Source organism: Bactrocera dorsalis, chromosome 3 (assembly GCF_023373825.1).
Source record: "Bactrocera dorsalis isolate Fly_Bdor chromosome 3, ASM2337382v1, whole genome shotgun sequence".
In the NCBI taxonomy this organism is placed as follows: Eukaryota; Metazoa; Arthropoda; class Insecta; order Diptera; family Tephritidae; genus Bactrocera; species Bactrocera dorsalis.
The window spans coordinates 32,897,087-32,921,739 of NC_064305.1; the positions used below are offsets into that span (position 1 = coordinate 32,897,087).

The 24,653-nt window shown below is 38.5% G+C and overlaps 2 protein-coding genes across 2 annotated transcripts; both read right to left on the reverse strand.

Annotated features, from left to right (window-relative positions):
• Nucleotides 1-11,036: 11,036 nt before the first annotated feature.
• LOC125777390 (uncharacterized) lies at nucleotides 11,037-11,885 on the reverse strand. The gene is made up of 3 exons (XM_049452154.1): nucleotides 11,727-11,885; nucleotides 11,460-11,637; nucleotides 11,037-11,388 (listed from the first exon to the last, which is right to left on the reverse strand). The coding sequence occupies exons 1-3, from the start codon at nucleotides 11,868-11,870 to the stop codon at nucleotides 11,255-11,257; spliced, it is 456 nt and encodes a 151-aa protein (XP_049308111.1). The 5' UTR covers nucleotides 11,871-11,885; the 3' UTR covers nucleotides 11,037-11,254.
• An 8-nt stretch (nucleotides 11,886-11,893) lies between these two features.
• LOC125777540 (uncharacterized) lies at nucleotides 11,894-23,224 on the reverse strand. Its single transcript, XM_049452641.1, has 4 exons — nucleotides 23,020-23,224; nucleotides 12,259-15,934; nucleotides 12,096-12,194; nucleotides 11,894-12,031 (listed from the first exon to the last, which is right to left on the reverse strand). Exons 1-2 carry the CDS (start codon nucleotides 23,222-23,224, stop codon nucleotides 13,674-13,676), a joined length of 2,466 nt encoding a protein of 821 aa, XP_049308598.1. The 3' UTR covers nucleotides 11,894-12,031; nucleotides 12,096-12,194; nucleotides 12,259-13,673.
• Between the last annotated feature and the right edge of the window lie 1,429 nt (nucleotides 23,225-24,653).

Below are 24,653 nucleotides of genomic sequence, written 5' to 3' on the forward strand. Positions count from 1 at the left end.
CAAAATTTTCAGATCCTGTCAATAAGTCGTCGACATAAAAGTCTCTTTTAATGGCCAATGAACCGAATGGATATTTAGTTGTATTAGCATCGCTGAGCATTTGTAAACACCGTGTTGCGAGAAATGGTGCAGGCGCAGTGCCGTAAGTGACGGTGTTAAGTCGAGAAATTTGAATATGCTCTGAGGGATGCTCTCTCCACACCCTAAGCTGACAATTTCTGTCTTCTTCGTGCACCATTATTTGGCGGTACATTTTAGTAATGTCTGCCGTTAAAGCGTACTTGTGTAGACTAAAACGAAGAAGAGTTGAGTACAATTCTTCTTGGATGGTTGGGCCTACCATAAAAAGTTCATTCAATGAAATTTGAGATGAAGTACGATTCGAAGCGTCAAAAACAACACGTAATTTGGTTGTTGTGCTTTCGGGTCTTAAAACGCATTGATGCGGAATGAAATAGTGTGGCTCACTCGGGATCTTATTGTTTGTTGGGCTCATGTGACCCAGCGCTCTGTATTCATTCATAAAGTCCAGATACATTTTACGAAGTTCTGGATCTTTCAACGTTCTTCTCTCTAGGGCCTGAAACCGACGAACTGCGGTTTCATAGGAGTGACCGAGTAACTTACGGCCAGCTTTAAATGGCATTCTGACTTGAAGCCGTCCTGAAGGCAATACGAAAAATTTTTCACACTCTTTTTGCTCTTGTGTGAATATGATGCCATTTGTTTCTGAAGGTAATTCTTCTAAAGCCCAGAACTTTTGGATCACCGAATTAATTGACGTTAAGTCATCTTCAGATTGACATAATGTGCTAGTTGCAGAAGGAGGAGGACTTAGATTGCTGGCATATTTGCCAGAGACAACCCACCCTAAAAGGGTTTTCTGTAGCCTTGATTGATTAGGGCCACTTTTAATTTGGCCAACCGCTAACAAATCGAAAAAGGTTTCTGCACCCAATAAGATATCAATCTTTTTCGATTTATGGATTTCTGGATCCGCTAATTTAGTATTGTGCAGAATTTTCCAGCCATTAACATTTATGTTATGGTCTGGATGGTTAGCCGAAATGCAACGCATTATCCAGAATTCCGCCGAAAATTCGTAATTATTTACCCGCGACTTAACAAACGCGCTTAGTTTTGTCCCCACTTTCGTGTTGGAATTTCTAATTCCTATTATGTTCAACGTTTTGTGTTGGCGACGAATCCGCAACTTTTGTGCCAAGTCCTCCGTCATAAAGTTGACTTGGGAGCCTGAATCCAGTAACGCTCTCGCAGGCAGGTATTCACCATAACTGGTCCTCACTTTAATAATAGCTGTCGCCAACATTACCCGATCCGGCATACTCGCTGTATGCATGGCATGTGTGGTTGAAGGATGCGGATGAGATGCAGCGGGGAAGGAAGCCGGGTACTGGTTTAACAATGTGTGATGCGATCGATTCCATACACGACATCGATCCGCTCTGCACTTGGATACCGTATGCCCCTTACGCAAGCAATTTATGCATGAGGGCACCGATTTCACAAACTCGAACCTCTGTTGTACCGGAAGCGCCTTGAAAGTGGGGCAGGCATTTAAAGGATGTTCCTTTGACTTGCATTTGTGACAAATTGGCTTCTTTGCCTCTGCAGCAAACTAAAACTGATTTTGTCCGGTCCATGTGTAGCTGCTTCATGTGGCTCATGCTGGTTGTGGCTCCAGATTTCGTCCTCGAACAAGATGCTCATTCTGCTGCTAACTGCTGAAATCTTCTATTTAAAGTTGCTTCGCAATCCTTCCATAATAGCAAGTGATCGTAATCAAGTTGCTCTTCCCAATTGGATCGGGTGGCAGAGTCAACTTTTGTCATAACTATATGTATTATAATGCCGTTTATTATTTGCTTCTCATCGCTCAGAGATAGCAAAGAGTCATAAACAATCATTGATCGCAATGAAGGCGCGGATGGCTTTGGGATGGTTGGCAGCTCAAAAATTTTAGATATTGTATTGAAAAATATCAAGCACTTATTATCATAAACTTTCTTGAGACTTGCCAACGCTTTCGGATAATTTTCATCCGACATCTGAAACGCTTTATCTGTTCCCAGAGCCTCTCCAGATAGACAATTTACCAAATGGTTAAATTTTTCTATATCTGGGATATTTGGATCATTATGAACCAAGCTCTCAAACAAACTCATACAATTTTTAAACTCTGAATATTCTCCCTTGAATTTCGGCAAATTCATTTTAGGGAGCCTTGAGCTGTGAGACGAAAGATGTTTCGGCAATTGACGTTCTATTTTTGGCTAAAATATTTTTAATTATTGATTTCGTTTCAACAACTATGTCTTCTAACTCCCCTCGGGCCATGCCGTCTTCATCAATCTCTTCAATTTTAGATTGGCATTTCATTAATTTTTCGCTATGCGAATTTAGTATGTCGAGCCGACATTCCAATTCAATTGGATCTAACGACATAGTTTTTCCTAAAAGGCCCGTCCTTATTCGCAAAATACTATATTTTGCCACCGTCCTTTGACGCTTTAATGACTTTAAGTCGATTAGCTCCTTACTCGGAGAAAGGTTGGCGATAGTTGGCTTTGGCTTGCTCATTTTGTGTGTTGAAATTAAATTTCCGAAAAAAAGACTACAAGGGTTGGCAACAGATATATTAAGAATCGATAACGAAAACGAAAAAATATATATATCGATCCCGAAATATATGAAAGCCAAACCAATAGCAATAAAGGTTGGCAACATATGTATTTGGAATTGGTTACGAAAACGAGAAAAAAATAATATCGATTCCCAAGTATACGAAAGCCAAACCGATGAGTTATGCAAAATGAGCACTAGCACAGTCGAAAATTTAACGCGAAAAAATATTATCCAAGAATTAAATTTGCGAAAACACGAGATGATATGCGAAAAAACTGACCGAATTAAAATTTTAAAATTATGCGATTTACAAAAAAGTCGCACTTTAATGTAGGCAAATCCGCAATCCCAAAATCCCTTCACATTCACTTCAATATATGTATATAATGTGAGGACAGAGAAACCCTATAGTAGCGTAATGCGAACCAGAAATCTGGCAACTACGAGCAGCATCAGCAAAGTGTCCACAACAAAATTAAAAGAGTCGAGTCGCGTTTTGAGAAGCCGAAGACGAGAACGAAATTTTGGTGTCTGCAGTATTTTTATAAATTCATTTTAAAACTGTCATTTCTTTTCAAATCGTTTATTTCATTATATTGTAACAATTAATGTTAACAAATTTCTAATTAAACTAAATAAACCTTAAATACATTTTTTAACTCATTTGTGCGGCTTGTGGGTGGAATCCTACAAAATATGGGGGCTCAACCATAAGACTAGAGTGTTAGAAGTGCATGTGAATCATGAATCAATTATGCTAACAATGCAAAAGTATTGAAAGAAAGTAGCAGATATTACAATAAATAAAGCAAGCGGCGGCTGATACAAAAATTGGCATAGTACCACGAAACGACGTTATATTTTGAAATCAGACGCTACAAAACGACAAAAATGTCTAAGCTAAGTGACTTTGTGAATGTTCGCGAAAATCTACGCAAAAGCCGAAAAGAATGTATATTAGCTTTACATAAATATGTATTCGAATGTTAAGGTGATAGAAAGAATCGACAGCGCTTGCGTGAGTTTGAAGGGTTCATTTTTGATGAGTGCGACGGCGCGTACACACAAAAACTTGCATACATTAAACAAAATTTAGCAGAAATCGATCTCGCTTCCATTTGCGGTGTGCTTTGCTTAAACTATAAATCCGACAATATAGTCGATCACATTTTTCAAAATCTTCGAAAGGGAAATTTACTTGCCGCAGACAAGGACGACGATGATAACGAAAACGACGATAACGAAGAAGACGACGAAAGCGAAGATGGCGATGAAAACAACGACGACGAAGATGAAAATAAGAGCAATAAAAACAAAGACGAAGGCTTTGAAAGTTGTTGCGAGGTCAACGTGGCCAGCGGTAGCAATAATGCACAAGAAGGAGCAAGACAAGTGTATGTGCAACAGCCAAGGTTTGCAGTAAGCTTTCGTGACATTGAAGACACAATAAGGCCGTATGATGGTAGCGAAAAATTTCCAATACAAAATTGGATAAACGAATTCGAAGAAGTAGCAGCACTCATGCAGTGGGATGATTTTCAAAAGCTCATTTATGCAAAGAAGTCAATGAAAGGCTTAGCAAAAACTTTTATAAATAGTGAGAGGGGTTTAAATACGTAGGGTAGGCTAAAAAAAGCACTGAGTGAAGAATTTGAATCAACAGTCAACAGTGCAGAAGTTCATAAACAATTGACTGATAGGAAAATGAAGGAAAAAGAAAGTGTGCACGAATATTTTCTACAAATGAAGGAACTAGCTTCCCGTGCAAATATCGACGAAAGCTCGTTAATATCTTATGTTATCGACGGAATTCGAGATTTGAGTGTAAATTAAGCAATATTGTACGGTACGGAAAATATAAAACAATTCAAAGAAAAGCTCAAGTGTTATGAAAAAATTCGAAGTAATGTCAAGCAAGAAGTTGAACAAAGAGGAGTATACAAATAGAAAAAGATTGTCGATAGTGTTGATGCTGAAAAGAAAGAAGTCAGATGTTTTAATTGCGGGGTAAAAGGGCATAAAAGTGTAGTGTGTTTTAAATGTAATGAATGGAAAAATTGTCCTAAATCTAAAACTGATAATTTTAAACAAGTAAATACAAGGATTTTGCGTGAAAGTGTGATGCATAAAAAAGTGGAAGTAGGCAAATAATTTTGAAGCACTTTTTGACGCAGGAAGTAAATTTAATATAATTACAAACAAAGTTTATATGAGCATAGGTAAGCCCACACTTCAAAGTGTTAATGTGTGTCTAGTTGGTTGTGGTGATAGCAATGACGATGACAAAATAAAGCCAATGGGTTCAGTGTAGCATGAAATATCAATTGATAACGAAAAATATAGTCTAAATTTTATGGTGGTTCCTGATAAATTTTTGGACGTTGACATATTGCTGGGCGAAGACTTCTGTGCGAAAGCAACAATTACAATAAGTGCTCATGGACTGTCATTTAAAAAAATTGAAAAAGACGTATGTGAAGACGAAGTGAAACTGTTGAAAATTGATATTTCAAATGATGAATCGTTAAATATTGACGAAAATGCTAGTATTGGCGCGCAAAATACAATTCGCGATTTGATTGGCAACTACAAACCTATTAAGAGCAAGTCTCCAAACATTATAATGAATATAATTTTAATTTATTCAATGCCGCGTAGACTTCCGTTAGCAGAAAGATATAAAGTAGACGAAATAATCGAACAATGGTTAAAAGACGGAGTAATTGAACATTCAAATTCTGAGTTTTGCAGTCCAATTGTGCTAGTAAAAAAACGCGACGGTTCGCCAAGGTTTTGTGTTGATTTTAGAAAAATACACAAAGTTATGGTAAAAGATCGGTTTCCATTACCACTGATCGAAGATCAGCTTGATCGGTTACAAAATTCGAAAATTTTCAATACGATCGACCTTAAAAATGGTTTCTTTAACGTGCCAATTGCAGAGGCTAGTAAAAAGTATACCTCTTTCATTCCTTATAATAGACAGTATCAATTTTGCAAAGTTCCGTTTGGATTATCCAATTCGCTGAGTGTTTTTCAAGAATACATTAATGCCATATTTCGAGAAGTAACGCGTAGAGGCATTGCATTGCCTTATATAGACGATATAATAGTGCCTGGTGGTGATGAGAAAGAAGCTCTAAATAATTTAATTGAGGTAATTAATATATGCAAAGACTATGGACTTAAAATTAATTTGAAAAAGTGTAACTTCCTTAAACAAAAAGTAGAGTTTCTTGGCTATATAATTGAAAATCAAAAGATTTCACCATCGCCGAACAAAGTTGACGCTTTAAAAAAATACAAAATGCCAAAGACTATCAAGCAAGTGCAGAGTTTTTTGGGTCTTGCTGGTTATTTCAGGAAATTTATTCCTAACTTTTCATTAGTTGCAAAGCCTTTAAGTGACCTTTTAAAGCAAAATAAAAAATTTGAAATAGGCAAAGAACAGGTTGTTGCATTTGAAACTTTAAAAAAATTACTTGGTCAAAATCCAGTTTTAAGTATTTTCAATCCGAATTTCGAAACGGAAGTACACACCGATGCTTCCATCGACGGTTACGGGGCAGTGTTGCTGCAAAAGTCACCCGATGATGTTCAACTACATCCTGTATACTACATGAGCAAGAAAACTACCGATGCCGAACGAAAGTATAGCAGCTACGAACTCGAGATTTTAGCGGTGATAGAAGCTTTAAAAAAATTCCGAGTATATCTGTTAGGACTACACTTTAAGTTAGTTACTGATTGTAACGCCTTTACTAAAACGTTAGATAAAAAAGACCTTTGTACAAGGGTGGCGCGATGGATTCTATTTTTACAAGACTACGACTATGCAATAGAACATCGCCCTGGCTCAATGATGAAACATGTTGACGCTCTCAGCCGGTATGCAGTATTAACTATAGTCGACGATGGGTTTTTGAATGCTTTACGACGTGCACAAGAGCAAGACTGCGAAGTTAAAGTAACTATAGATATTGTAAACGAGAAGATTACCCACGATAATTATTTCATGAAAGGCAAAATTCTCTTTAAGCTGGTTAAGGATGATGAGTTAATAGTAGTACCAAAAAGCATGTATAAAGAGGTTATTCGACGTGCGCACGAAAAAGGTCATTTTGCCGTGCGAAAAACCAAAGAACTTATTAATGCAGAATACTTTATTCCAAAAGTCGACGAAAAAATAAAAACGTATATTGAGAGGTGCATACTTTGCATCATATCAAATCGAAAACCAGGAAAGCAGGAGGGTGAACTGCATCCTCTTCAAAAAGGCGACACTCCACTCCAGACATATCATGTAGATTTCTTGGGTCCTCTCGAATCAACGAGTAAGCAATATAAGCATATATTCGCTGTTATTGACGCATTCACAAAATTTTGCTGGTTGTATCCTACGAAGACGACATCGGCCCAAGAAGTCATATCGCGACTACGAGTTCAAAGTACGACGTTTGGTAACCCACAACAAATAATTTCCGACCGTGGTTCAGCGTTCACATCAGCTGAATTCCAAAATTATTGTAAAGACGAAAACATAAATCATGTAAAAATAACAACCGGACTTCCACGCGCAAATGGCCAAGTTGAACGACTCAATACGGTTATTATTCAAGTGCTAACGAAGTTAAGTCTCGAAGATTGTACTAAGTGGTATAAAAACGTCGATAAGGTCCAACAAATGATTAACTCTACATATTCAAGAAGCATAAATACAACACCGATAGAACTACTGACAGGAGTAAAGATGCGTACTAAAGAAGATCTGCATATTAAATCTCTAATCGACGAAGAAATACAAAAGCAGTTCGAATGTGAGAGAGCTGAAAATCGGCGTTGTGCCAAAGAACAGTTGCTAAAGGTGCAAGAAGAAAATCGAAAAACGTATAACTTGCGACGAAAACAAGCAAAAAAGTACCACATAGGCGATGCGGTTGCGATAAAGCGAACGCAGTTGGGCGGAGGCCTAAAGCTGAAGCCAAAATATCTGGGTCCTTATCAAATCATTAAGGTCAAAGCCAACAATACCTATGACGTTAAGAAAACAGGTCTCTGTGAGGGGCCAAAGCAAACAACAACATGTGCGGAGTTTATGAAACCTTGGTCAAACTTTGAAGGTAGCAGCGCATTCGAGGGCGAAAGCGAAGCAGGAAGGCCGAGTTGTGGGGACAGGGAAACCCTATAATAGCGTAATGCGAACCAGAAATCTGGCTACTACGAGCAGCATCATCAAAGTGTCCACAACAAAATTAAAAGAGTCGAGTCGCGTTTTGAGAAGCCGAAGACGAGAACGAAATTTTGGTGTCTGCAGTATTTTTATAAATTCATTTTAAAACTGTCATTTCTTTTCAAATCGTTTATTTCATTATATTGTAACAGTTAATGTTAAGAAATTTCTAATTAAACTAAATAAACCTTAAATACAATTTTTAACTCATTTGTGCGGCTTGCGGGTGGAATCCTACAATAATACGTATATGTATGTATAATATATAATATATGTAGAAAACGATAAATAAGCATGTAATGTGAAAAGGGAGAGCCAAAAACTGAAAGTGTGCGTTTGCATTTTTATTATTATTGTTTTTTGTTTGCACCACTTTCAATAATTCGCACTCGTTACCTGGTGCGTCGGCTGTTTGCCGGCGCTTACGTCCCTCTGGCACAGGATACAGCGGCAGCTCATTCCCACGATGACTTAAGCAGCAGCGGATAGACAGCAGCAACAGATTGACGGCAGCAGCAGATTGAAGGCAGCGACGTGATGGAAGCAGCGGAGTTATAACAGCAGCGGAGCGACGACAGCAGCAGCAGAGTAATGGCAGCAGCGACGTGATGATAGCAAGAAAATACCAATAGCAAGCACCAAAAAGTTGCGGATAGCGGTGGAAACGGTTAGTCTTTTTTACCGGCACCTTGGTTTTTACCGTTTTTTTGGCTTTATCGGTTTTTTAATTATGCGGTACTTTAAACAGTTTATAAAACTGTTTTTTTTTTTTAACTGTAACGTAATTATAATTTTTTTTCATTGGGGGTGTTTTTTTACGTGGCGGGTCCCAAACCCAGCGCACAATCCTAAGTAGGGGATATTTCGCCTTCTCACTTTAGCTCGCCTTCAAACGGATGTTCTTAGGCTACCCAGAGGATACTTGGTCAAAGACCGGAAGTCGTGAGCTGCTTGAGTCATATGTAAAAGAATCGTTTCTGGGCACTCCCAAGTGAATGGCGATCAGAGAACTTTCCTCACTTGCGTGAACTTTTACACATGACTCCATCCTCACAATCTTTTATAAGAGTGTACAGCTGCTGGCGTATGCCGATGATATTGATATCATCGGCCTCAACACCCGCGCCGTTAGTTCTGCTTTCTCCAGACTGAACAAGGAAGCAAAAGAAATGGGTCTGGCAGTGAACGAGGACAAGACGAAATATCTCCTGTCATCAAACAAACAGTCGTCGCACTCGCGACTTGGCACTCACGTCACTGTTGACACTCATAACTTTGAAGTTGTAGATAATTTCGTCTATATTGAAACCAGCGTAAACACCACCAACAATGTCAGCCTAGAAATCCAACGCAGGATAACTCTTGCCAACAGGTGCTACTTCGGACTGAGTAGGCAATTGAAAAGTAAAGTTCTCTCTCGACGAACAAAAACCAAACTCTATAAGTCGCTCATAATCCCCGTCCTGCTATATGGTGCAGAGGCTTGACGATGACAACAACCGATGAGTCGACGTTACGAGTTTTCGAGAGAAAGGTTCTGCGAAAGATTTATGGTCCTTTGCGCGTTGGCCAAGGCGAATATCGCATTCGATGGAACTATGAGCTGTACGAGATATACGACGACATGTTGTCCGGATGGATGAAAACACTCCAGCTCTGAAAGTATTCGACGCAGTACCCGCCGCGAGAAGCAGAGGAAGAGGAAGACCTCTACTCCGTTGGAAGGACCAAGTGGAGAAGGACCTGGCCTCGCTTGGAATATCCAATTGGCGCCACGTAGCGAAGAGAAGAAACGACTGGCGCGCTGTTGTTGACTCGGCTATAATCGCGTAAGCGGTGTCTACGCCAGTAAAGAAGAAGAAGAACGTAATTATAATATTATTTTTTGGTATTTCAAAAACTTTTCGAGCTTTTATTTGCGCCCACCACTGTTCCACATAAATAATTCACCTTGCACTGTACTTATCAAGTATCACCTTTTATTTTATTTCGTTATTCTTCGCTTTGGTGAATTTTTCACTTTACACTATGCACACACTCCACAATTTTTCCTTTTTTTTTCTTCTTTTGATTTTTTTTTTCACACTGTATGTGTGTATAAATATATTTTTTTTTTCCACAGATTTCCATTGCACGCACTATATATGTATGTCGGTATATATTTTTGTGTTGGAAGTTTTCACTGCACGCTCTTCAAATATATGTATGTGTACAATATATGTTGTATATTTGGATTTTTAATCCTTTTTATACTATTTTTTTTAACTTGGTTTTTAGCTTGTCATTTCACTTAACCGTGAGAACCGAAGATCCGAAAACCGAAAACGATATTTGCCAATTGGTTGCGAAAAAGATATTTTGTATTGTATTTTAATTTTTTAACCACGCTCATGTCCCTGCTCGGGCACCATGAAATTTCTAAAGCGTTTTTGAGATAAAAAATAGTTGGGACACGTGAATTCACTAAAATTAAAATTCAACCAATTGCCTGCACTTAAACTCACGATACTGTGACGAAAAAATACCGAAAAAAGAAGGGAAACGCGTGCGTTCTCGATTGCGCTCAAATAACAATTAACTTCTTTATTTCAACAACTAGATGACTTAGCCTAAATCTTGAAGCTAACGGGATAGAACAGTTTGAATGGTATGTATGTACAAAAAGAGGTGAGTAATTCATTTTGTTAACTTATAGTAATAGATTAAGGTAAGTATATTTAACATTATTAGGGTAAGTACAATTAAAGGAAAACTTTATAATTCAAATATAAAATGCATTTCAGAAAGGTAATTAATTTTCATTTCATTTTAGGTTGAACATATACATATACATAAGTCGCTTGGCGCATCATAGATTATAACCCAGGTAGGAAATCACCAATGGCCCAGCCTTTAACCAAGCCATTCCCAAGACTTGGCAAGCTTGGATCAGGCTTGGTATCCAAGCGCGGACCAATAGTGGATGAGCATTGGAATGTAACGTGGGGCCAGACCTGGTAACTAGGGCTGGCCCAGGCCGTCTTATTAACACTAGTCCAGGCACTGAAACCAGCGCCGTTCCAGGCTTATTTTTGTTTTTTAATACCTTGGCTTAGCCATTGTTCAGAAGTAATTTGAATAGGTATTTTGTGGATTGGCACATTCAATGAAGAACGATTTATTGGAAGTAATTATATTTAATTGTCTTTATTATATTATTAATATTATATATATTGTTATACATATACTTTACTAAACAAAACTCCCGATAAAAATGAACAAAAAAATTAACGTTAAAAATTAACTCCTTTTTTTTAACACGAGAAACAGTAAATTCGCAAAATTAAGTTTTCACTGACAGGTGAGTTCTGGTTTAATCCCTCTAAGCTCTTTTTTCAGTTAAACTGCACCAACTTCCTTTTTACGCTGTATGCATCCTCCATCTCTGTCGCCAGCACCTGCTAGCCAATCACTTGTAACCGTAATAATCTTCAATGGTTGATTAGAGTCTTTATATTTTGTCTCAATGAAATCTGGAAACCGAGTAAAAAAATCAATGAAAACCAAATAAGTCAGTCACCATGAATGGACTTCGTATACAAACCTCTCATACACGCAAAAGTCGCTGTTGCACTGAATTTTTTTTTTCCTTTTCCTTTGACAACACGGCCTACGCCACTATAATTAAGTTGAACATCTTTGGCGATTAATTCCTTGAGGATCTTCTTAATGTCTGCAGCGTAATTGGATTCTTTATGCGTTAACACACTCATAAATTCTTTCTGAAAAAAAAACCACAAAAATATTCTCAGAAAATTGGTAAAGTCAATAATAACGCCTCAAAATATAAATATATTCCAAATAAACTCACAAGTGTCACACGCTTGCTCAAAGCCTTTTCAGGGTCAGCCAAATTGTCCTCATGCATTGGGTCGAGAGTCCTCTCAAAATCGAGGAACTCTTCCAAAGTCTTAATAGGAAAGTTTGTAGATAATCCTTCCCTAGGGGACGCCATGGGTTGAGCTCCAGCAACATGATGCATGGTCATGTTAATCTTGAGCTCTTCGATTTTTCTATTTAAATCGTACTGGATGCATCGCTTTAAGTTTGAGAAATCGTCACGTAGTTTGTACATGAGGTAATCCAATTTAGCATCCAAGTAATCCATGACAAATTCTGAAAAATGAGAAAAAAACAAAGAAAATACACAAATTTCCTCCACAATATGGTTGGTACTTACCTTTAAGAGGATCGCCTATGGCACTCCCCCTAAAACGTGTTAGGCAAGCTATCAATGCCGATTTTTTCTCTGATTTTGTGTCACTGTACGCTGTTCTACCTAATGAAAATGAGAATTAGTAGGTTCAATTTTCCTGAAAAAAAAAATTAACACAGCTATTTACTTTGAGACGCTCTAGCCCCGGCTGCCTCATCATCTCTTGGTTGATTTTTATTTCTGGAAACTTCAGCCTCAGGAATTCTCGATGTTCTTAATGTGGAGGACTCCCTTTCTTCGACAATTTGTTCTAAGAGAGAAAGAGGTTTGCCTTGACATCATTGCCGCTTGATTTTTGGTTAATTTTCTAGCTCGTTTAGTTTCAGTATCTGAATCTGTGGATTCTACGTTATCACGTTTTTTATAAAGACGTTTGATCCTCCTCTGGGCCTTGTCGTAATTCCCTGTAAAGAGTAGGTTATTTTTTCTCTAATAAAGAATAGTTCATTTATTTCAATTCGATGATAAACGATTGGGAATGCATAAAAAATATTAGTATAACGTTATTCATACGAGCACTGGTGAGAATTTCAACGTCAAATTTCTCCCACGATGATTCTGGAGGACTGAGATCTTTCACTATTGTGTCTATTATACAATATTTATGGGGGGGAGGAAAAGCACAAGTAGTATTGTTGTTTCCATCGGTTCTGGTCACCCACGACGCTGGAACGATTTCAAGGGTTTTTTTCCCAGTCTCAGTAATTTCGTCCAGGAACTCCACAATTTGATATAATTTGCCATCTTCCTCTTGAATACTCATTCTGAGGAAGTAGATGAATATAAAAATGTGTACTTGATTTTTGCTGGTTATATGAAAAGATTGAGGGAAATGTGTAAAATTTTCGACAAATGCTGAGGCAACTAATAAAAGAGGAGAAGAGAATTATACTTCATTCTGAATCATAAACAATTGGCAAAAATACTTACATTATGAAATAGCGAATTAATCCAAGCTGTTAAGGAATAATAATTAACGTAATATTCAATGGAAGTATTTTTAAAAAGTATTCTCACAAATGTATTTTGCAGTAATTCTTCGAATAATTAATTGACGTAATATTCAATGGAAGTATTTTTAAAAAGTATTCTCACAAATGTGTGAATTAACTGTCTAAATTTTTTTTATCGATCAATGTTTCAACACATTAAATTATGGCGTCAACATCATCAGGCATGATTTTCGGAGGTTATATGAAAAGATTGTAGAAATGTGTAAAATTTTCGACAAATGCTGAGGCAACTAATAAAAGAGGAGAAGAGAATTATACTTCATTCTGAATCATAAACAATTGACAAAAATACTTACATACGTGAAATAGCGAATTAATCCAAGCTGTTATGGACTGCCCACAGGCAATGACGCCGTGCAGAAAAATGACGCAATATCACGCTACCGTTGTAGCGGGATATACGATAACACCAACATTTACAAATGAACCGCCGTTTTTCAAAAACACTCGATCCGTCTCCTCTCTCTGTACGAAAACCCCCGCAAAAACCATCATACCCATCAAAATTGCACTATTGAAACAATTGACGTTATGAATACAACAAGGACACAGCATAATATTTTTCTTTGATTTTCATCATTAAACACTTGGATTTCACAGTACCGATGGTTACCAGCTCATGCGAACCTGCTAATTTGTCAATTGCGAAAATGCCAATTTCTCTTGACGCACAGGGAGCATCAAACACATCATTTAAGGAGTGCAGTTTAAATCCATCTAAGTAAATATCGTCCGTTGACTTTTCACTATGATGGCACTTTGATTTAACCCATAATTTTGAAATAACAAAGATATTTTCTGTGGTTAGTTCCACGACATTGTTAGGTTCCTCAGCATGTAGTATCATGTCATTATAAGTTACTGATTTGACTGATGAATATTCTTCACAACTTATTTTAATTGTCTCAGGGAATTTTTCAGGTTTCACATCGCGTATTGCAACACGGGGTCTCACTTTTGCACTGTCTGATGAGTCTAAAGCACTGAGGCGATTGACGATTTGAGCCAAGGGTTTCGCTCGGCTACTTGCAAAATCCTTCAACTGGCCTATAAAATTCTCCCCCCAAAATGCAGAGTAGTGGCTCAGTGAGGTTTTAAAATGAGCTGCGTCATCACAGAGGTGACTGAGGTGATGAATTGTCATTATGACGCTGTCTTCTCCATAATAAATCGGCACTAGTTGAACGAAATTATGCAATAGAATCTTTGCCATGGGAAGACCCCTGGTTATGAATTTATCACTGCACAAAACACGACATGCTACATGAAGTAGCAGAAAGTGTTGATATTTGTCATCATCGAGAACAAACTGCAGGACAATGCCACCGGCATAAAGCAGTAAAAATGAGCACTTAGTTGCTTTCCATTGCCCAATTTCCTCGACATCAAACTCCTTCCTCTGAAATTCTGCCGTTACATAATCTTTCATCGAATTCATTAAATTTGAAAATTCATTCAACTGTTGTGTTGATAATTTATAATTATTTTTCTCCCTCTTCACCCATTTTTCTCCAAGATTTTTCATTACATTTAAAAATAATAAATGCATAATATCTAACGGGAAGTCTTTGACTGGATCAAAATTAGGAATCTGAAGCAATGGTGAAACCAGCAGTTGCTGCGTATTTTTATCCCTTAAGTGATGATTGACATCTGTTTGAGTGACAAAGTTCTCTTTCGTTCGTAATGCACACTTCAAATCAGGATAAACTCTTCTTCGATTCAGAGTTTCCCCTTGAACTGTACATCTTTCACAGCCATAAAAGGCTGTTGGCCCTTTTATGCACTTGAGGAATGCCCTCGCTGGACTATCCGCAAAAATAGCTATTATTTCAAAATTGAATTTACAACCATCGATGGTTATTCCTTCGAGGATTAATTTTTTAGCTTCATCCACGAAATCACCCAAAAAATTACTCACATTTTTTGGCTTGGACCTACCATAAAACAAGGCTACCACATAAGGACTGCAGGTATATTTTTTTGTCACCAACTTCATCGTAATAGGCCAGAGACCTCCCTTGGAATAATGGTATACCTTCAATCCATCTATATGAACTAACACACGTATGTTTTTTTCTTTGTAGACATTCACGTCTATTCGTTTGTCCAAACCATTTCGAATTCCGAGATAAAAAAAGTCCCCAATTTGATCTTTATATGCCATCATCGGTTTGGTTTTTACTCGGTGATTGAAGCCAAGAAGTTTATGGGCAGTGGATGGCACTTCAGTGTGTCCTTCACTACGCAGAATTTCTAAAAATCCACTCACGCTGCCTATATTATCAAGTGTTAGCTGGCGTATTTTCTCAGTGAGGGTCTGAGGTGCTTCAATCTCAATTCCTGAGTTCATCAGGTCGGTCTGTTGAGGGGCTGCATCTGCTCCTAGACTGACAGGTGCTATGGCGTTGTCATCATCGTCGTCAACCGACATAAAACTTGAACACCCTGCGAAACTCTCTAGCGATGTATCTTGTTGTAGAACTCCACTTGAAGATTCTTCACAATGTTCTAAATCTTGAGATGGATTTGCTTGGTTAGGGCTCCTTTTATCTTTCTGTGCTTGGAGCAAGTTTTTATCAGAAGAATCCGTTGATTCATCACGAATATCCTTATCAGAACTGTCCACACTATTATTATCATTAGAGTCACAAAATTTTTTTAAAAAACGGTATTTTTTCACTCGTTCCCGCGAATTCGAATACCCTGTGGAACTCATGATTGAACACCACTCATTAATCGAATTTAATTTGTAGACGTTGACATTTGTGTTCTCGATGGAAGCGCCAACTGGATGTCAATATTATAAATATTGAGAAGTAAATTAAAATGGGGTTAGCAATCAAGCATTATACTATTAGACATTGCAAAGTTTTGATTTCGCAGTAAAGTAAAATCAGGGTGCAGCCTGATTGAAAAGGAATCAAGCCAAGGCTGAATGAACCAGACTTCTTCCAGACTTGGTACAAACTTGGCAACCAGGCTTGATACCAGGGAGGGATCCAAGCCTGGACTTTACCCGGTGTGACTAAAATACCAAGCCTGGTTCAGTCCCGGACTACCAAAGCCTGGTTAACCACGACTAATCCATGATTGATCCGGTCGTGAAGCTTGGCAATTCCTACCTGGGAAAGGGGTAAAATTTACCCCCACCTCAGTAACTACGCCCAAATATTTCACCTCAGTAGTTAAAGGTTAATGAAAAAATTGTCAAACTGACGAATTGATTCGGTCTGAAGAATTTTAATGGTTCTTGGTTGTGCTACCGGGAGGTAACCAAATTAAGCCTTATCCAGTAAATCAGTGCTGATTCTTTCCCACCCCAACTGTCTAATGTCTCTTAAGTTGGAACATTGGGAGCCGTGGAATATGTCCTGTCTCATACGGCTGGAGGCGGGGCATTCGCATAGATATTATTCCTGTCTCTCATCGTTCTTGTTCCATTTCCTGAAGGTGAAATGCTAAAAGTAGGTGTAGGTTTTTGTGATGACAAAAAGTTAATAAACTTCCTTTTACATAGAAGTAGGAGGTTTCTGGTCTGTCCAGCATTAACACTATCCCAAAGTAACTTTGTGGTATGACCGCTGTTACCTGTGCTCCAAGACCTGAGGACTTTTCTAGAATCCATTGCTTCACACAACCCTTGAAGGAGTTGAATGGTCTGAGGCAGCTCCATCAAGCGATTGGACATATATATATACAGCTGCTGACAGCTAATTAGAAACGATGCAAGCTTTATGTAGAATGTCAGTGGAACTCTTTTTGGATCTCTTCGGGCGATGGTAGTAATTAAGCGGTTTATTTCTGTTGAAGTTTTTAAGGTTTGCGTGTAACACTGGAAATAGTTTTAAAATTCTGTTTATGCTTAAGGACATTGAAAACAATTTTTTTTGAAGTGATTCAAGATTTCTTAGTAAGGTTTTTAGGAATATAAATAACGGTATACCAAAACATCTAATCATTACACTCATCAGCACCTTACAAAAAGGGAGCGTTTCTAATTAGCCGTCAACAGCTGTATAAGTATATATTATATTATATTTATATATTCCTATATGCCGCTAGGGTGAATTTGCATTTGTCTAATAAAATTTCGATTGTCGTAGTTGTGACATGTAGGGTGGTATCAACATATTTTCCTTTTGACGCACGCATGCTGCCTGAACTCCAAACGGTTGTAGTTGATAGTTTTCTTTCTCGGACGAACACGAGAACGTCATTCTGGCTGGCTGTTATGTCAGATTGGAAATGTTTCGCATCCGATCGTGGAAAAGAGCATATAATAATATTTTCATTGAAACCTCCATGGTAAGTGTCCTGCTCTCCATTAGTGCGGCCTGCGGTTTTTCCAAAAATTTGTTTTGCCGCACCACTTACGCTGCCTACTTGACCACATAATAAACGCCATGAGTTGTGTTTTGCTATTGACGTCTGATAAGCATCCTAACCTTTGTCGCTATTGGATCGCTTAGCATTCTTAAAAGTCCTGCGCCTGTGTACATTTTCCACTATCAATATCTGACACAGAACTTATAGGGTAAGGTACTGAGAATAAACCTGTGAGACGACCCAATTTGGTGAGATTTGAGGTCCAGTTTGTTTGAGCCCAGTCCTATACATTGGTAGCTCCTATAGATGTATCTGTGGTCGAAAAAGTAGTGTTGTATAGAGACTGTTTTTTTACTACTATGCAGGTCCCAGACCTCGCTTCGGTGGAAGTTAACCTGCGTGAGTAACATGTTTTTGACGCTGGTCAATTCATTATTTGGAATACTCGGATGGATTAATCTTTACGCTAGGTCTCTTGCATCAGGCCTTTATTTTTCAATGCGGTAAGTTGGAAAAAATTTAGATGAGCCGTGGACTTAAAGTAGATATCATTCAATTGTGCTCATAAATTTAACTATGTATTGTCACCATCTATTACAATCGGATATTTATATTTTGGTATATGTGATACCGGCACATAACTGAATTATTATATGCTTATATAGATATAAAAATTATTTGTGACATAAATATATTTGTTATCGTATGTAAGCCAGAACACTCTAAGTAACTACTTTCCTAATACTATTAATATGATACATTTTTATGAAGTGATTTGGAATTGTCTATGTTTCACCTTGTTTACTTTGTATGCCTACAGCGCATAGTGGGAGAAACGGCTGATTTATTTTCGATTAACTAAAATTTGAAATTTTATTTTGGCGTTATTATCATTTCGTTATCGATTACTAATAAAAGAAATGTGATGATGTTGCTTAGTGTTAATAATCACATCAAAACAAAACTCGAAAACTAATAAAACATTTATTATTTCGCAAACTTAAATTATTAACAAAAAAATACAAAATCAAATAACATTTGTTTGTATATGTGTTTTAACAGTAACAATTTCTGCTAGCAGAAATTTTATTAGCAACTGATAGTTTTGTCAGTTTAGCAATCCTTTTTTAGCAAAATTTATACTCGGCTTGCAACCGAATGCATTGGTTTTCGGAAAGTGCAAAAGAACAGCTGGTACGACGAGGAGTGCCGTGTCGTAGCGGAGAGAAAATAGGCTGCCTACCTCGCAACGTTACGATCGACCACAACACGTGCTGGATGGGATAGTTACCGATAGTTAAAGAGGGAAGCGAGACGCATATACAGACAGAAAAAGAAAGAGGCCGAAATCCGTGAGTATGAAGAGCTTGAAAACTGGCCTACAAGGTAATGCTCGAAAAGTCTACGCAAAAATGCAGCGGCTAAGAGAAGGTTTCAAAACCGGATCATACTCTTGTAGAACCCCCAAAGGTGATCTAGTCACCGATGCCCAGAACATACTTAAATTATGGAGGGAACACTTCTCCAGCCTGCTGAATGGCAGTGAACGCACAACGACAGGAGAAGGCGAACCCGATTCCCCAATCGATGACGATGGAGCAGACGTTCCATTGCCCGACCACGAAGAAGTTCGAATAGCAATTACCCGTCTGTAGAACAATAAAGGGGCGGGGGTTGATGAATTGCTCCGTCAGGATCGGGAAGGATCTCTCCGAGCCGTTCGATACCAAAGGAGGTTTCAGACAAGGCGACTCTCTATTATGCGACTTCTTCAATCTGCTTCTGGAGAAAATAATTCGAGATGCAGAACTTAATCGAGTAGGTACAATATATCGTCGACCTCAACACAGTCGCCGTTAGTTCTGCTTTATCCAGACTGGACAAGGAAGCAAGCAAATGGGTCTGGCAGTGAACGAGGTCAAGACAAAATATCTCCTGTCATCACACAAACAGTCATCGCACTCGCGGCTTGGCTCTCACGTCACTGATAACAGTCATAACTTTGAAGTCGTACATAATTTCGTCTACGTGCAGAGGCTTGGACGATAACAACAACTGATGAGCCGACATTACGAGTTTTCGAGAGAAAAATTCTGCGAAAGATTTACGGTCCTTTGCGCGTTGGCCTCGGTGAATATCGCCTTCGATGGAACAATGAGATAAGAGGAAGAGAAAGACCTCTACTCCGTTGGAAGGGCCAGGTGGAGAAGACCTGGCTTCGCTTGGAATATCCAGTTGGCGCCACGTAGCGAAATGAAGAAACGACTGGGGCGCTATTGTCAACTCGGTCATAATTTCGTAAGCGGTGTCTACGCCAGTAAAGAGGAAGAAAAATGGAATGCTTACATAAATCTAGTTTCATTACAAATTTTTCTTCTTGCACTCATCGTGTGCGGTAGGTAGCAATGGACTGATTTCCGATATTAACAAGAGAGTTATTTTGAGAAAAGCTTCAAAGCAGATAAAAACAGGGCAAAAGCTGATGTTAAAATGAGCTTATCTACTATTCAAGTGATGCTCAGAAATTTTCCATATTTAAAATTTTTAAAACCAAAGAAAAACCACAACTTAAGGTACCCCGAAAAGGTGATGCTCAGAAATTTTCCATATTTAAAATTTTTAAAACCAAAGAAAAACCACAACTTAAGGTGTCCCGAAAAGAAATACGACTACATTTGCACTGGATCACAGCACCTAAAAGTGTGATTGGCGCTATGTTGTTCGTTTAGTTATAAACCAAATTTATTGGGGAATACACACTAATATGTATTAACACTATCGCGAGTGTGTGAAATGAAAATAGCCGTGTATTTAAGGAGTACAATTTATTTACAATAATCTATCGCGGCGCAGCGTGGACATTCGATATACAGTCCCTGACCAAATTATTAGACGCACTATTGATTTTTATGCAAATATCAGTTATCAGTTATCTCTTTTTGGACTCAAATCTTCACATGATTCAACTTTTTCTCAATACGTCACACACTAGCTTCAGACAGCTTCAATCTTCGTGAAATTTCACGGTTTGAAAACAGTTTTTGTATAATGAGAGCCTTGACTTCGGCTTTTTTGCGTGGTGAAAGGTCCCCCACTTTACCCATCTTAAAAGATAAGAAAAACGAAAAAAAAATCACGTTAATAACTTTTCTAAACAAAATAAACACCCGAGAAGTCAAAAGTCACGTTTGCAAATACAAAAACGATACTGAAATACATCCACACTGTTAGTAATCACGTACGCAACCGGATCATGTTCAAACATGAATGCGAATTCTCGCTGTCATAACCCTACCTACCTACTATTGTTTATTATTGTTACGTCTTTTTTTTGAAAATAAGTAAAGAATACTATTAGTCAAAAAGGTTTGGCTATTAAAATTAATGTTTGTAAAATTATTTTAAAATAAAAATGCTATTAAAATAGGTAACTACGAAAAATCAGTGATGCGTCTAATAATTTGGCCAGGGACTGTAAAACGAATGTTGAAACTGCAACAATACTTTCTGTTGTGTACGAGTGTGGTGTCGTCAACTTCGCCTAAGAAAAGAATTTAAAAATGCCGATTACACAGATAGGAAACGCAATGAAGAAAGTAAAGTTTTTTGATTTCAATGTGTCGAGGGACCTTTTACGGATCTTACTTCCCCTACAATCAACCCTCAAAGTAATAAGGTAAAATTAATTAGTTTCCGGCACGATCAGGTAGGGATTTTCAAATACTATACTTTTGTTCCGATTTTGAAACGGTTATTGAAAATACACAAATTGATTGTAATGTATCTTAATTTTGTTCAAGGACATATAAATTATTACTCGTCTACATACTTCTCGTATCGATAAATTGATTCAATTATGGTATATCACATAGTTTTCGGCAGTAGGAGCGTTTTTATTAAAAGCTTTGACAGAAAGTAGTTTCAAACCCGTAGAACCCAAAAAAAAAACTGTTAATGAAAAACAATGCGAAACATTACAATACTATGTTCTCGAAGTTTTTTTAAAAAGTGGCTTTACAGCTACATTAACAATGAGAACTCTACATCGCTCATCCAGCGAATGAGACTGTGAAACGAACTTTTGAGAGGTGCCATTAAAACCCATATGCTTTTGAAAACAGCACCTTAAAGACTACTTAAAGGACAGAAATTGAAACACGCATAAATAATTTTTTTGTTTCTGCAGGGTGGCACATCAATCCATACCACCCCCAGTTATGATGCACTTTTAATGAGCACGTTATTTGTAGGTTGTCTTTTAGAGGGCCTAACTTGGTAAACGGATCAACAGGCGTCTCAGATATGTACTATATATGGCGACTAAATTTTCATGTGTGGTATTTGACACTTGTTATGCAAAGACTCTATTAAGGATTCAGTACCTTCGGGAGATGTGAAATATGTATGTACATCCCCTAATTAAGAGCAACAGGTGACTTTTCAACTTGGCTCTTTTGAAGAATGGATATAACGGGTGATCCATATAGAAGTTCTTATTTCAATTGCCTTTTTGACAGACCACACGTGAGTCGTGTCAAGCTGTCATGTTATGTTTGTTCAGCATTGTATGGCATTTCATCCTACGCCTGAACAACGTATACAAATCGTTCAACTTTATTACAAAAATTCAGGTTCTATAAAGAATATGTTTCGCTCAACTTATGGTCAACCTACCTGTAATAGGCCAACTGAGCGTACAATTCGCAACACCATCACCCATCTTGAGACCCAGCAGTCATTATTGGATAATTTTCGACCGAACAGACTACTTCCAGCACGCAGTGAAGAAAATATAGCAGCCGTAGTTGAGAAGACCGTGAAGAGTCAATGCAGAGCCATTGGCAGCAACTTGGACTAACGTATGGAATGACTTGGCGCATTTGACGTAATATCTTAAATTAAAAGCGTAGAAAATACATCTTGCATTCGCATTAGTGTATGTACAGTGAACAGACGTGTATTTATTCTGTGATCAAGCAAAAAGAAAAAAAAAGTGAAACGAGCAGTGTTTACTCGAGTAGAAGACGAAATGTCTTCATCTAAATTAAGAAAACTTTCGGACACTGATAATCCAAGTGTGAAACATGGGAAAAGACGAAATTATTGGACGCCTTTACAAGCTCTTGAAGATGAAGACATTGATGCGGAGCATAGTGAAAGTGCCCAAAATAATATACCGCCAAAAGTTGTTCTTCCGCCTATCAAGGTACCGACGAAAGTCATTGCGATATGTTCATTGGTTTGTAGCGGAAATTGCAGCAGCACATAAAGAGAGGTTAACGGAGTTACAATATGCGTTGACCAGAAATAGTAGATCGTCAGCCAACGTGTACGCATTGAGACATGACCCTCAACTCCGGGTAATATACACGCGTGCAGAGAGTCCAGGCGCCAAAGTTCTTCCCAAAGTTTGATCATATTTTGCCGATGTGTCCAAATGTACAGACAGAGCGCGGCGAACGTTAGATATCTTCCAGAATTTGTCATTATATCTGTCCACTGAATCACTTTATCATCGAACCTTTCAGTGGACCGCTCTAACTAACCTTTGTAGATGTACGGCGTGCCCAAAGCAAAGCAAAGCTGTACACCAGCACTATAGAGCAAATAGAACCGCGATTGATATAACTTGCCAGTATGCCAGTTGTACAGCGCCGGCAAAAATCCAGCCCACAGCGTATGGTAGTAGGCGACACGTAGCGTAAAGTAATGCAAACGACGTGTGAGTAATCGAGCGTTCGCCTCCACCATTCCGTAGCGCATTCGTGTACACGAAAGACATTCTTACGACTATTGGTGGACTTTTATAGAACTCTACTTGAGAATAATAATGAAAGTGGCAAAGATTATGTGTTTTAATCAAACAAATTGTTGGGCGTTAGGTTTTACTCAAAGTTCATTTAGTAATCCGCCCTAAACTTGTTAGGCTTTTGCATACTCGTATTATTCGTGGGTTGTAGGTGAAACCGCCAGCTCTACATATTATAAGTTAAGTGAGATGGATGAATTAAATACGTAGAGCTTGTTACCCTGAATGGTAAGCATCGAAGCTCCAACAAAATAAACTGACTGCAAAATGTAAGTAACGGGTGATCCAAGTAGCCTGTGTTCTGTTTTTTGTGAGTCGTGTCAAGCTGTCATGTTATTTTTGATCAGTATTGTTTGGTATTTGGTGGTCTGATAAATAGCATAACCTGGCGACCTATGCTAACTCTCGCATTAGACCATCTGCCCATAATTATCTCGATCGAGAAGCCTCCTGATTTCTTTTCTGTGGACAACCGTACCTTCATTAACTTTAACAAAGCTAATTGGGTCGACTACACAGAATTTACTGAGAGCACTTTCAATGTTCTACTTATTCCTACGGACGTATGCGTTGGCGAACGTCAATTCCGCAAGGTGATCGCAGCAGCTACTGCTCGCTTCATCCCGTCTAGAAGAATAGCGGAAATGCGCCCCAATTTCCCAGCCGATGCAGTCGTTTTAGCTAATGAGCGCGACACCTTACGCCATGCAGAACCCGGGGATCCGCGAATAAGGGATCTCAATTTGGAAATTCGGTTTATGGTAAACCATTATAAGCGGACGAAATGGATAGAGCGCGTGATGTCCTGCAGCCTCTCCACCGGTGTGAGTAAGCTTTGGGCTACTGTCAAAGCTTTGTCTAATCCGAAGAGACATGACGACCGAGTTGAAGTTCAATTCAATGGTCATGCCTCTTTGGACCCGAAGAAGTGCGCGAGCTATTTTAGCCGGCAGTTTACACTGCACCCTTCGGTAGACAAAGTCAAGAGATATGTTTACCGACGGCTGCGCAAAATGCCACACAACTGCGCGCCGCTTACTTTCACCGATGAAGAGGTTCAGAGTGTCATCAACAAAGCAAAATCCTCTAAATCCATTGGCCCTAGTGGAATCAACATGCTAATGCTAAAGCATCTAGGCTCGATGGGGGTAAGTTACCTCACCAATGTTCTCAACCTGTCACTGACCACTCTTCAAATACCCGATGTGTGGAAAATCGGAAGAGTGGTCCCACTACGGAAACCTGGAAAACCCGCCAACAAAGGGGAATCTTATCGCCTAACTGAGAAGAATTAAACAGGGAGTTCCGAAGGGTGGTGTCCTCTCCCCGCTACTGTTTAACTTCTACATCTCGAAACTCCCGCATGGCATG

Bases quoted from the DNA above. Each gene is read 5' to 3' on its own strand.
- LOC125777390 (XM_049452154.1), bottom strand. From the start codon at position 11,870: ATGGCGTCCCCTAGGGAAGGATTATCTACAAACTTTCCTATTAAGACT. The intron at 11,638-11,726 runs GTGAGTTTATTT...TTTTTTTTTCAG, and splicing joins TGAGCAAGCGTGTGACACTT to AAAGAATTTATGAGTGTGTT. The intron at 11,389-11,459 runs GTTTGTATACGA...CTCGGTTTCCAG, and splicing joins GACTTTTGCGTGTATGAGAG to ATTTCATTGAGACAAAATAT.
- LOC125777540 (XM_049452641.1), bottom strand. From the start codon at position 23,224: ATGGTGGAGGCGAACGCTCGATTACTCACACGTCGTTTGCATTACTTT. The intron at 15,935-23,019 runs GTTAGTTAGAGC...ATTGACATCCAG, and splicing joins CACGCCGTACATCTACAAAG to TTGGCGCTTCCATCGAGAAC.